General features: G+C 43.0%; 2 protein-coding genes across 2 annotated transcripts in view; one reads left to right on the top strand and one right to left on the bottom strand.

Moving 5' to 3' along the window:
* The window catches only part of LOC143786626 (helicase POLQ-like), a 34341-nt gene that overhangs the window by 14722 nt on the left and 5258 nt on the right, over positions 1-14361 (top strand). Inside the window, exons 6-10 of the mRNA XM_077275783.1 lie at positions 1024-1096; positions 2379-2476; positions 4468-4566; positions 6638-6783; positions 6957-7196. Coding sequence (XP_077131898.1) covers positions 1024-1096; positions 2379-2476; positions 4468-4566; positions 6638-6783; positions 6957-7196 — 656 coding nt within the window. The remainder of the gene's footprint in view (positions 1-1023; positions 1097-2378; positions 2477-4467; positions 4567-6637; positions 6784-6956; positions 7197-14361) is intronic.
* The window catches only part of LOC143786704 (small ribosomal subunit protein bS18m-like), a 39827-nt gene continuing 28547 nt past the window's right edge, over positions 3082-14361 (bottom strand). Inside the window, exon 6 of the mRNA XM_077275791.1 lies at positions 3082-4229. Coding sequence (XP_077131906.1) covers positions 4219-4229 — 11 coding nt within the window. The 3' untranslated portion in view covers positions 3082-4218. The remainder of the gene's footprint in view (positions 4230-14361) is intronic.

Raw genomic sequence — 14361 nt, 5'->3', positions numbered from 1 at the left:
TAGATATCACCGAGAATCTGTCTCCAAAGTTCATGTTACATAAAAGATGTCGTTACCAGTGTGAAATATGTAATAACTGACACTCTGACCTCCTGACTTGCATGTCTTTTTCGCTAACTACATAGAGCTCAATAAGCTCTGTGCAGTGAACAGAATCAGCGACCCTGCCGATTCTTATGTAGGACCTGGTGACAACATATCGGCATAGTAGAGTGGACCTAGATCAGCTCTACCAGTTAGCACAGCAGAACTCCTAATAATTCCCCAGTTACAGGAGGGAAAAAAAAAATAAAAAAATCCACAGATCTTTTGATTGAGGGGCAAATTATGTAAAAAAAAATACTTCCTAAGTATTTTTTATCTGCAAAAAAAATGAAATAAAAAAATCTGACAAAAAAAAATTAAAATCTTTTATTATGATATAAAAGCACACTCCTGTTTAAAAAAAAAAAAAAAAAAATGTAAGAAAACCTACCAGGGAGATTTATTTCTAAACTTTTTTTCAGCTTTTTAGGCCTCTTTCAAATACGTTTTTCACAAATCTATTGTAGGTTGATGTGTCCATGCCCCTGTTTGTTGTCATGGACACAGTCCCCCCCCCCAAAAAAAAAACAACAAATCACGTAGATCTTTTCAACGTCTGAATGACGTCTTCGTATCACCCATAATCTGTAGTACGGTTAAATTGAAAAATAAAATTAAGTCTTGGGTGGGAAAATAAACAATCAAAATAATGTGGCTGCATAAGTATGTACAGTTTTAAACTAATATTTTGTTGTAGTACTGCCTGAATTCTGACAGTGTTCAGTCTTTTTGGGCCGGATTCTCTCAGTATGGCACATCCAGAATTGGCAATCTGTGCCCACTCCTCCTTGTAGTAGGCTCGGCTCCATACATCCGCATTGGACCTGTGCCATACATATAGGGTGGATGTCGGGAGGGAGTCCAGACTCTTCTAAGTCTAACTCTGTTGTGAATATTTCTATATTATGTATGAAATGTCTTTTGTTTTTTTCCTCTTAGCTGCATATGCTCAGCGAAGGAAGTCGCGGTGCAATATTAGAAATGGCTCTTGCTAAGATTCTGTACACAAGTGGTAAGTTGTCCGAACCTCTCCACAGTGAGAAGTCCTTTGGGGTGGTGGCCTGTAGTGGTTAGTAACTACCAAAAGTGGTCCAAGGAAGAGCAGCTGGTGAATGAGGAGCAGGGTTCTGGCCAACAAATCCTCATTATTGTGCACATGGGGAGTGAACGCTAATTTGTGTGGTCGGATTCTACAGAAGAGTTACTGTATCATATGCATTCAATATTAACAAAAGGAATCCGCACTCACTTCTTAGAAAAGGTTAATGTCCTTTTATTCCATGTGGCAGGACAATCCTTTGACATGCAGAGGGAGCGGGGAAGTGAAGGGGGACAAGAACCATTTTGCGCCCATCCCAGCCCTTCTGCTGGTCCAAACCAAATCTATTTTTTTTTCACTTTTTGCAGTGACTGTATCATAAATTGCTCATAAATGAAAGTTTGTTGATAAAAAGGTGTCTGATTAGTCCCATACACAGAACGTTGATTAACGAACTTGAGCAGCGCTGGCTATTTTGAGAACTGGTAACGTTTCTCCTTGTGGAAAGTGACATGCCAAGATGAGGAGACTTTTAAGCCACAATGCTCCTCTGGGAAATATGCAAATTGTCACTTCAGAGAGGAAGAAGACTAGAACTCTAGTGCCACCTATAGGAAGTAGCAATCCTAATAGTCAATATCGACTCTCTAACGAGCCTTGTCACATGACTTGGAGCAGGGGTGGAATCGCCATTGATGCAACCTGTACAGCCACACAGGGGCCCAGATGGTAATAGGGGCATCTTCTAACTGCAAAGCAGCTCTGGTAACATACACGTCCCACTATGATGTAATCCTGGTCGCTGTATATCAATAGGTAGGCTTACCCTTTACACAATGCTTCTATGGTAGGAAACAGCGCCTGAAGACATAAATCCTAAACAATGAAGAATAATACTTCCTAATGGATGCTTGGCAATAACGCACTATAAATGTCATAATTCAGCTCTAGCTTTCCTGAAGAACATAACAACCATAGGTTAGCCATATGAAACTTTCCGTTAACTCCAGTGGATATGCTCTCATATGTTGTAATGTGAGAAGCTTACATGGATGTATCTTGTGAAAAGAACTTTGTAATAAGGTTTGACAACCTTTGGGAGAACTATCGGAAAGATTTTTATGCTCTGATTTCTTTTTTTTTCTGATTTTCCCTTTGTACAAAATTGTCTTTTTTATAATAGAAGAGAGCTTTTCCTAAATGAGACTACGAGCTAAAATGCTGATAATCTACTTGTTTGGCTTCTCTTTTACAGAAAGCACACAGATCATTGGAATGAGTGCAACATTAAACAATGTGGGTGAGCTGCAACAGTTCCTGAAGGCCGAATTTTATACTGACAACTTCAGACCTGTAAGCGGTTTCATTGATATGTAGTGTGTATATAAATATATAATCTCATGTACTTCTTCTTTTTTGGAATATTGCTTTTGATTATTTATTTAGTATATAATTTTCTTTTAAAAGGGTTTTACTTTTTTTTTTTTTTTTTTTTTTTAAAGGGGGCCCAAAATGATTCCTGTGATGTAAAATATCAAGGAAAGACAGTATTTAAAGCCCCTCCCTGACGTATCGCCACCTGTCTTTATTTTACATGACAGCAATTATATGGGGATAATTTTCTAAAAGTGGGAAACACCATAATATTTTTTCCCCATTTTGTAAGGGTAGGGGCTCTATATAAAGTAAAGAAATAAGTGTTCTGAAGGTCCACCACTCCTGCAATTGCCACTATATAATACTGCATTATCCACGCAGCAGCTGTCAAGCCTTATTTTCTTTCCTTGGCGTGTGGCCAATTCTTTTGGATGCAAATGAGAGAAAAGGCTACATCCACTCCTGGCTTTGTTTAAAAAAAAAAAAAAAAAAGAAAATCCGATAACTGGGCAAAAAGTATTAAATCTTCTTACTAACAACTAAACCATCCAATCAAAGAAGCTGGAGACCTCCATTAAAGTAATAGACAAATCTTTATTAAATACAATAACAATTAATTAAAACATAAAAGTTAGAAGGTAATACATGATTGGACAACACATGGTACACTTAGGTAAGAAACGGTATCAATAATAACACAAGAATTTTTATTGCATAATTATTCTCCAAAAACGCCATCTTCATTGTGTAAATACGAGCTTTATATGATGTATACCAACGTGGATTTATTAATAACATTCCAGAATAGAAAAGGAAGGAAAAGGCACGTTTATACATCTCTCTAATTGTACTCCATAATGGACCTTTCCAGCCTAAGAATATATCACATCTGTCTGCTTTAGGCTATGTGCACACGTCAGGATTTTCTGCAGAATTTTTCTGAACAAAACCAGACTTTTTCTGCAGGAAATGCGCATGCGTTTTTTTCCGGAGCTTCCCATTGCATTAAATAGCGGCAAAAACGCGAAAAATCCGCAAAATTAATGAACATGCTGCGTTTTTTACCGCGATAAATTTTTTTTCGCGGGAAAAAACCCCATCATGTGCACAAAAATAGCAGAATGCATTAAAAATGATGGGATGCTTATGTATGCATTTTTTAAGCGTTTTTACCGCGGAAAACTGCCCAAAAAAACCCGCGAAAAATCCTGTGCACATAGCCTTACTTGTGCTGGTTATCAAAAGTAGGGGGAGACCCCACATCAGTTTTTTTCAATTATTTATTCGCATAATACAAGTACAGTAAAATACGCAGGCAAGGCACTAATTAGATCTATCTGTCTATCTTTGCACATCTAACACCTAAAAATCTTGCTATTTCTATTCTGGTGTCAAACGGACGGTGCACACGGGTCACACTTTGTAATCCGTGTGCTGGACGTATTGACAGACATGCTGCTGAAAAAAAAGGAACATGTCCACGGGTAGGCCTCGCTGACATCCCCGTAGATTTTAAAGGATCCATTGTCACCACACGTAGCGGACACAATGAATGAAAGAGGCCTTTAGCACAGCAATCTCTTAGGCCTTGTATTACACCACTTCATATGAGATCACATTTCATCTATCAGTCACCTCAACTCACAGATAGTCAGTGTCTTCAACAGCCAGGTGATTGACTGGATAGGACGCCATCTTATTTGGTCCTGGTGGGAACCCTAGAGCAGTGCTGCGGGAGAAATAGTGGTTTAAAATGGTGACATTTATTGCTTTATTTTATCTTTTCCTGTGACAAAGCCCTAAAAAAAACCCTTCAGTCAGATTATGGTATGAAAATGGTGGTAAGAAATCCGCTCAAAAACCAACAGATGTTGTCCATGGGCACAATCGACCCCATTACTGCAAGACAGTAGTCATAGCCGCCATGGATATAAAATGGTAGTAATTCACCCTTTACTTTTTACCAGGTTGAATTAAAAGAGTTTGTAAAATTAAGAGACAGTATATATGAAGTTGACAATAAATCAGAGAACAACTTTACATTATCACGGCTGCTGAACTACAAGGTAAATCACTTTTTTTTTTTATATAATTTATTTATCACCCACATTCATTAGAACTAATGATGTGCGAACGTGATCGGATTAGGTGCCACCCGAGTGTCTTTGTCGTGCTCAAAAAATATGTTTGTTTCCCGCGGCTGCATGTCTCTCGGCTGTTTGACATCCGCAGCACATATGCAGGGATTGCCTGTTTGTTAGGGAATCCCCGCATGTGTTATGGCTGTCAAACGGCCGCAGACATTCAGCCACGGGGACTCGAACATCTTATCCGAGCACGTTCGTTCATAATTAGAACAAATTGCCCATGGTGCCAAATGCAACCCATTAGTGTTCGGAATAGAAGCTACAATGCTATCATGGATTCATCTAATGATGGGTTACGGAAGCACTTGACACTAAATTTTTCAGAGCTGCAAGACTTTGTTTCTCCGACTCTTCATTGGGAGACACAGGAAATCTTTATCCATGGTTTATATCTTAGATTAAAAAAAGTTGGCTCCTCCCCTACCAACACCCAGATGTTCAATCCACAATTCTGAAAGCTTCAAGACTTCCTGATTTTGTTGGTCAGACTAGGATCAAGGCCCAAAGGTCTTGGATGTCACATTTTGATATTTTCATTTGTAAGGTCTCTTTTTAATTTTAGCATTACGGTCTTAAGCCAGGGTAGGCCCCTAGGGGCCATGTCCCTGACTTAACTGTAATTTTGCAGAAGAACCTGACTTCTAAGCCTCAGGTCAGGAATTACGCCAGGGCAGGGCAAACTTGGGACCAACGTTTTGGCCACCTTGGATCAATGGAACCCCAATCTGTTCTTGACTGCCCTTTTAGTCCTTTCCTTTTGTACCGATTTAAAGACATCTCTACGCTCCAGCTTGCTAGCAAGGTGTTGTTTTTCTTTTGGCGATCTCATCCATCAGGCCACTCTGCCCTCGCCTTTCACTCTTTCTCGGGACAGGGTTGTTTTGTGTCTGGCACCATCCATTCTCCCAAATGTGTTGTCTACCTCCAATCTTAATGAAGAGATTGCTTTCCTTCTTTATGCCCTTTTGCCTTTTATCTCTGAGACATTATTACACATTCTGATGTGGATGTCTTTCCCAGCTCCATTCAGACTTTCAAATGCTTTGCTTGTCATCCAGGTAGGCCTTTGCAGAGGTCCGACAGCCTCCAGGGCTGCTATTGCCTTCTGGTTTCAATATACTATTGCAGAAGATATGGCTAAGCTAAGGCTCCACCGGTGTCGTAGAAGACTCCTGGGCCGTACGCCTCCTGGCATTTGTTCTCTTCCGTAGGACCACTACTTAGTCTTCAGGCCACATCTTTCCAGAGCTCTTACTCATTCTTTGACGGATGCAAGTCTTTGCAAAGGGTACTTGAAGAGTCATTCACTCTGTTGCTAACCTGAGGGATTGCTATTCCTCTTTCTACAAATTATTAGTTTTACCACTCAAGGGACTGCTTTGTGATGTGCCATGGTTTCCTGCGTCCTCCCAATGAAGCATCTGCAAAAAGAGGATTTTAGTTACTCACATATAATCTCTTGTCGTACCCTTCATTGAGGCACAAAACACCCTCCCTTGGTGATCTTTGTTTTGCTTCAGCTCCTTTTGCACTAGGTGAATAGCTGAGTGTAGTTGGGGAAGAGACTTTTTTTTATATATATATATATATATATATATATTAAAGTGTAGATTTAATGTCAGCCTCCAAATAGCAGTAGATTTCCCATTACGCTAATTACAACAGATATTTTACAGTGAGTACCAAAAATCCTCTTTATTCAGTATAGCATTTTCTGGGATTGGTTTACTTCATACTTGAGATTTATTTAGAGACTGATGTCAGATTGCAGTTTTAACTGTTTTATTACAATTACGGTACCTTTAAAACTGCATGAAGATGCCGCGGCTTTAAAAATTCAGTAACAGTTTGGGATGAGTGGGCGGCTGGGGGTTATTTTTTAGTTTTTTTGTAATTTGCACAATTGCAAAGGGGTAATTTTTTTTTGGGCAAGCAAATAAAAGATATAGTTCTTATTACTTTAATATTCTATATTATTTCTTTTCATTAGTATTCAAGTAACATGCTTAGAATAGATCCTGATCACATCATTGCCCTGGTGACTGAGGTCATTCCTAATCAGTCCTGTCTGGTCTTCTGTCCTACCAAAAGGAACTGTGAAAATGTTGCAGAAATGATTTGCAAATACCTCAACAAGTAAGATTTTCCTTCCTAAACATCTTTGATAACGTAAATCTGCCACTATAGAAGATTTAAATAGTTTATTCTTGTATGACCTCAATAACTACCGTACTTCTTGAAAGATTTGTTCATTGTAAACCTTTTTTTTTTCTGCATGATTATGAATTGAATTTGCCCATGTAATGAAGAGCATACTTGAGTCACAGAGAAGCCGAAAAGAAAGCACTGATTGACGACTTGAGGAATACCGGCAATGGCATCATGTGCTCAGTGTTGAAGCGTACCATTCCCTTCGGTATTGCTTACCATCACAGTGGGCTGACCAGTGATGAGAGGAAATTGGTGGAAGAAGCCTATTCTTCAGGAGTTCTGTGCCTCCTTACCTGCACTTCTACCTTAGCAGCTGGGGTGAATTTACCTGCCAGAAGGTCGGTGCTAGCCAATTTCACGATTTACTTCATTGAAAAATGTAAAGGAAACTTGTCAGCATGTGTTTACTTATTTGTCCCCAATAAAAATGAGACATTTTTGTAGAGATTCACTGTGTCAGTCATGAAAAATTTAGCGAAGAAGCTGTATGTAAATTGGACTGGAAGTGCACTGAGGGCGAGGCCATGCACTTAGAAGACACGCCCTCAGCGCAGTCCAGTGTGATTTGCATATGGCTTCTGTGATAGATTTGTCATGATTGGCACATCAGATCTCTATCATTTTTAGTGGGGATATGTGCCTGTACAGTCTTACTATACACTTCCATATGTAAGGAATTTCCTGACCGCTTCCCTTTAAAAGAGTAAAGTAGTGTGAGTGTATTAATATACTCCCCTACTGCTGCTCTCTCAAGATCAAGCATCGTTCTCTTTCACTTCTCGGAAATGTCATCCCTCTGCAGACTCTTCAGGTCCCACTGCACTTTGCATGACCCGGAAGTGGCTTTTGCTATATAAGTCTAGAGGGCGTCAGAGCGAGGCTTTTTAGGCCTGCATTGTAAAAGATGCATAGAGTGACCCGGCTTGTTGCATTTGTGGTGACATCACTGAGAAGAGGAGCAGAAGGGCGCTGGAGTCCGGAGAGAGCAGCGGTAGGTGTGCATATTAATACACTCACAATACACTACGTACACACATCCACCTATATTTTTTTATATTAAATGTGCTTCTTTAAAAGGGATGTACAGTGCCTTGAAAATGTATTCCTACCTCGTGTCCTTTTCCACACTACTCCTGTAAGCTTAAATGTATTTTCTTCCGATTTTATGTGATGTACCAACACAAAGTAGCAAGTATTTGTGAAGTGTAAAGGAAATGAAACATGCATTTCTAAATATTTGAAAAATTGAAATCTTAAAATTATGTGATTTGTATTCAGTTACACTTAGTCTATACTTTGTAGGACCACCAATCACTGCAATTACTGCTGCAAGTCTTTTGGGTATGTATCTACCAGTTTTGCACATCTAGAAACTAATTGCTGGAAAGTGAACCTATGCCCCAGACTCAAGATTTTTGCAGCATCTAACAGGTTTTCTTTTCGGATTTCCCTGTATTTAGCTCCATCCAACTTCCCATCAACTCTGACAAGCTTTCCTGTCCCTGCTGAAAAGCATCCACAGAACATGATGCTGCCAGCCTGCCACCACCATGTTTGACGGTGGGGATGGTGTTTTTAGGGTGATGATCAGTGTTAGTTTTCCACCACACATAGCATTTAGTCCAATATCTTCTACTGTGGTCTTGTCTGACCAAAGCACCGTCTCCCACATGCTAGCTGGGTCCTCTACATGGCTTTTCTCAAACGGCAAACGTGACTTCCTATGGCTTGCTTTAAAAAATAACTTTATTATTGCTACTCTTCCATAATGGCCTGATTTGTGGAGTATATGACTAATAGTTGTCCTCTGGACATATTGTCCTACCTGAGCCATGGATCTCTGTAGCTCCTTTAAAGTGACTTTGAGCCTGTTGGCTGTTAAATCTTATTAGTGCTTTCTATGCTTGGATACTTCTATGTTCCTTCCATTTTTGTATATTGAATTGAACAATGATCTGTGCGATGTTCAGAGTTTGGTCTATTTTTTTTTATAACCTAATCCTCTTCCCCACAACTTTATCCCTGACCTGTCTGGTGTGTTCCTGGTACTGTTTTCATGGTGCTGTTTGATTCAATATATTCTCAAATAAACCTCTGAAGGCTTCACAGAACAGCTGTTATTATACTGAGAATAAATTGCACACATGTGAATTCAATTTACTAATTATGTGACTTATCGAGGCAGTTTCATGTAGGAGTATCAGGGGGCTGTATACAAATGCAGGTCACAATTTTCAGATTTATATTTTTTGAATAATTACAAAACTGAGTATCATTTCCTTTACACCTCACAGAAATGTATTACTTTGTGTTGGTATCTCATACACAATCAAAATAAAATACATTTCAGTTTTGGGGTGTAATGTGAACAAAAAAAAAGTGGAAAAGTTCACGGGGTATGAATACTTTTTCAATGTACTGTAATGTAATACAATATAATTTTATTAGAGCAGATACTAAAAGAGCCTGTTTGTTTATAGAGCCAAAGATATACAAACACCATGTTCTAACTAGACATGAGCAAATATGTTCGGCTCCCTCCTTATTCAGCAAGCTGTAGCGCTTACCGAAGAAGTTGTAGCGGGAACCCAGATGCCTGGAGCGCTCCGATAATCAGGTGTCCGCTCCGTAGCTGCATGTGTCTCGGCTGTGTGACATATAATTTTAGATCAGGCGCACAACTCTAATAAATACAATTGAAGGGAGGTGCAAAAAGCTAGTAGTAAATAACGATGTATAAGAAAAAAAGGAAAGCACTACCGTAATGCCTGCACACTACATCACACAAATATAGTATAAGAAGAATAACAAGCTTTATTTGGCACACAATAACAAAAAAAACATAAAACATAACTAAAACCAAACGGGAACGCCACTCATGGACCCCCCACCATAGAACATATATACCGTATATAGGATGCCAGAAAATCAATCAAATAAATACAAAACGCATAAATGTATAATATTACAAAACACACACACACGTGTATATATATATATGTGTGTATAATCTCCATTGCACCCGAGACAATATAGAAATGTAGTAATACGGTGGACACCCCAAATTGACCCTGGAAAAACTCCGAGCAGGTTATAACAAGCGCCGGTAGGAAATTCCTACATGAGTGTGACCCGATAAACAAAAAATATATCCAAACCTGGCCAAAAATTCTGCAAATGCATATAGATGAAACAATAGCCAAAAGGCAATAACATATATGCTGATAAGGCTATAGAAACCAGCCAGAAATGAATAAATATAAGCCACAATAGTTATGTGGTCAGAGAGTTATAAATGAAGGCAAACACTCACCGTATTGAGAATAAAGCTTGCCAGAGACGAGTGGAGCGTCCAACCGAATGGGGGACAAGATAAGATGGAACAAGGAGTGGGGCGCCCCTAAAGAGACCCAACGCGTATCGCCGTAACCTGTACGGCTTCGTCAGGGGAAGTGGTTGTTAGAACCACCAAAGTATCTATAAATACCTTAAAAGTGATTAGTACATCACACACCGATGTAGAACGCTGCAGCATGCTGAGGACGGCGCACGGAGGCCGGAAGTGAGCTCACGAACAGAGCGCATAGACCAAGGTAGTGATCGCACATGCGCGAAGTGCAACGCAAATGGCCCGCCTACCAGACACAGGAGACATGAATGTCGGTATACTAAATGTGGCACCTGCGCAGCTCCCGGGAGTCTGGGGAAAGGGACAAAAAGCCCGTTTGGAAAGACTAACAGAGCACAGATCGCACAGGCAAACATCCACATGGGCACAATCAGGAGAACAACGTCAGGACAGGGCAACACACGCAAAGCACATGAATAAAAGAACACGGATGCACACAAAGACAAAAAAGGGGAAATTAGATGATGTAAGTATATATATAATATTAAGAAGAAACACACATATGTTTTACTTTTGTTTTATGTTTTTTTGTGTGCCAAATAAAGCTTGTTCTTCTTCTTATTCTATATTTGTGTGGTGTAGTGTGAAGGCATTACGGTAGTGCTTTCCTTATCAGCTGTGTGACAGTCACAACTCACAGGCTCTTCATGCATGTGTTGTGACACATGAATAAGACAACAGTCCGTTCCCTGCAATTTACCAGCATTTGCTAAATTCCTCCAGCTTCTGGATGCCACACACTAAATTGTTGCTGTAAAGTGGTTTCCCCAACAATAAAAGTATACTCTAATCAACACATCTTGGAATAATAATAATTACTCTGTCGCCTCATTGGGGGACACAGGACCATGGGTGTTATGCTGCTGTCCACTAGGAGGCGACACTATGCATAATCTGAAAAAGATTAACTGTGGCTCCTCCTGTGCAGTATACACCCCTGGACGGCATCAGCCTTCTCCAGTTTTTGCTTAGTGTTGCAAAGGAGGCACACCTAAAGATTTTTACTCCGTTTCCCGCTTTCCGACGGGATTACAGATGAAGAAAAGAGGGTCTTCTGTGAGACCCCCGGCATGGCTCCTTCCTCGGCCCCCTATTATGGGGTGCCCAGTTGAAGTTGAGATGGCTATTCCCCATGCTGCTCCTTCCCCAACCCCTCGGGTGTTGGTTCGAAGTCGAGACCCCCCTCCTTCCCCAATTCCTTTTGGTTTCTGGGTTGAGGTCGAGGCGAGGATAAAGGCCCCTGACGGTGTAACAACAGCACCCTCCCTATCCCCCTCTGGGGGTATTAGGTTGAGACACCTCAGGTAGGGCCTGTACAGGCAGCATCCTACAGCTCCCAGCAATGGGCCAGCATACTGCGCCTGCATCCAGGGACCCCAGCCCAGCTGCGGGCTCCTGTTGGGGCCGGGGGGAGTGCAGGCAGGCATGGCACATACAGACACAGGGCTCCCAGCGTCCCTGTCTCTGCGGCAGCACCAGCTCTCTACTGCCTCAGGGGGACCCCTCACCGGGCTCCCCCTTCCGCTTATAGCCCCACCGCCATCCTGCCTTCAAATCCGGAGGGGTCCGGTTCAGATCCGACCCCCTCCCGGACTTTCGCGCCGGCCTGGAGCCCTTCTGGGCCTCAGGCATCTAATTTAGGCCCCGGCTTCGGCCTAGCTGAAGCAGCAGCCTCCTCTCCGCCCCCCCGGCCCGCCCCCCAGATGACAAATATGACACTCTATAGTGTCATAAAGGGGGTGGATCGAGACAGAAAGGGCGGGTTTTTGATAGCCTTGCCGCCTTTTTCCAGCTCTCCGCCCCCTTCTCCTCCTCTCTCTGCAGCCATTTTCGGCTGCAGATTAACCCTGCATATCCCGGTCTGCAGGACCAGGACCAGGCAGCCAGTCTCCGGGGGGCACAGGACTGTGGATCTTCGGCGCTGGACCTCGGGGCACACTGGTGGGGTAAGATCACAGCTGGGTTATTTTTACTCAGCTGTGAATCCATATTACCTATAAGACTCCCCTGTAGGTTCTCTACCCCTGTAAGGTCCATCTGCTGGCAGCACCTCTGCACTTTGTGCACTATGCAGGGCTCAAGGTCCAAGAGAACCAGGCAGATCTGCTATTATGCATTCTGCACAGCCTGCGGGACCGCTCTCTCCAGTAGTAGCACGTACCCGCATTGCCAGAACTGTATATAACCTAATGTGTCACTCGGTGTCTAATGCCACGCCGGAATGGGCTACTCAGTTCTCGCAATCTATGACGCAGTCTATAGATAACCTAACTTCCACATTGCTTCAGGCTCTGCAGGGTCATGCCCCGGCTATGACCGTTACCCAACAACGGGAGAGCTTGACTCAGGAACCAGATGACCCTGGCACATCCACGTCTAGGTCAGGACGCAAGCGGATCCATAGATCAAGTCCATCTGCGTCATCCCATAGCACACCGTCATCCCATAGCACACGGTCATCTCCCTCTAGGGAGAGACACCGTAGCTCCAGGTCATCTAGACCGTCCCATTCCAGGGACAGACGATGCAGATCTCCGCAATCACCAACCGGAGAAGGCCTTCTCCCCAGCCCACCCAGCAGGGGACGCCTCAGTGAGATCCCAATCCCTCCTAGCAATACAGCGCTAGTTGAGGACATAATATCTCAGTGATACACAGGATTCGGAAGGCATCTGTGACTCTGACTCGGACAGAGAAACGGAGGGGTCCCTGATCCCAATCCCTCCTAGCAATACAGCGCTAGTTGAGGACATAATATCGTCCATCCATCGGGTGCTGGACACTTCTGATCCGCCACCAGAGGTCCCAGAACATAAGATTTTCTTTGAAGGACCTCTGAAGCCGCCTAAGGTTTTCTCGAACCACCCAGAGTTTAAGGCGATCCTTAAAAAAAAAAAAAAAAAAAAAACAGCTCTACAGCCTGAGAAAAAATTTGCTAATCGCAAATATCTGGGGGCGAGGTACCCCTTCCCACAGAAGGAGGAATGGACAGATCCACCTGAGGTGGATTAAGTGTCTCCAGGCTAGCAGCATAGACCCTCCTTTCACTGCCAGATAGCTCAACCCTCAGGGATGCAGCAGACCGGCAGGTAGAACGCATAGCTCGTTCAATTTTCGAGGCAGCAGGGGCATCCATGGCTCCCGCGTTCGCCTCAGCTTGGGCTGCCAAGGCCATCCTGACCTGGGCAAAGAATTTACAAGCCTTCCAAGCATCCACTCCTGAACTGTCGGACCAAGCGGTTCAAAATGCAGTTGTAGCAGATTATATGCTCCATGCAGCTCTGGTTTCAGCAAGGGGAGTCGCGGGGATAGCATCAAACGCCATCACGATTAGGCGTATCCTCTGGCTGCAGGAATGGCAAGCGGACGCAGCCTCAAAGGAGTCCCTCACGCACCTCCCCTACCTCAGTGGGAGTCTTTTCGGTGAACAGTTGGACACTATGATATCCAACGCCACAGGGGGTAAGAGTACTTCTCTTACCCAACTGAAACCTAAACGCACTTACAAGAAGCGTAATCAAACTCGATTCCGATCCTTTCGGAATTCCTCCGGCTGGTCCGTCTCACGTCCGGTACAAAATCGTATCCGTTCCCCACGCAGGGATAACTCACGATCGACGCAAAGGTCGGACAAGACCTGGCAGTCAAAAGCAGGCCAGTCTAAGCCGAGAGGAGGAAAATCCCAGACTTCTCCTCCTCATGACTCACGAACTCCGGATGACAAATATGACACTCTACAGTGTCATACAAGGGGCGGATCAAGACAGACCTTTCACTGCCAGATAGCTCAAGCCTACCACCAAGCGGTCTCCTCGCTTTGTTAATCAGGAGTCATAGTACCGGTACCCACGTCCGACCGCTTCCGAGGGTTCTACTCCAATCTGTTCGTAGTTCCCAAGAAAGGAGGCAGCGTACGGCCCATACTAGACCTAAAACAGCTCAACAAATATGTACGGGTCCGTCACTTCCGCATGGAGTCCCTTCGGTTCATCTTGCGTCCATGGAGAAGGGAGAATATCTCCCCTTCATAGACATACGTGCATATACCCATTGCACCTGCCCATCAGAGGTTTCTCAGGTTCGCAATAGGCCAG

This window comes from Ranitomeya variabilis, chromosome 1 (genome assembly GCF_051348905.1).
Source record: "Ranitomeya variabilis isolate aRanVar5 chromosome 1, aRanVar5.hap1, whole genome shotgun sequence".
NCBI classification, from domain to species: Eukaryota; Metazoa; Chordata; class Amphibia; order Anura; family Dendrobatidae; genus Ranitomeya; species Ranitomeya variabilis.
This window is presented reverse-complemented; position numbering and strand designations above follow the sequence as displayed.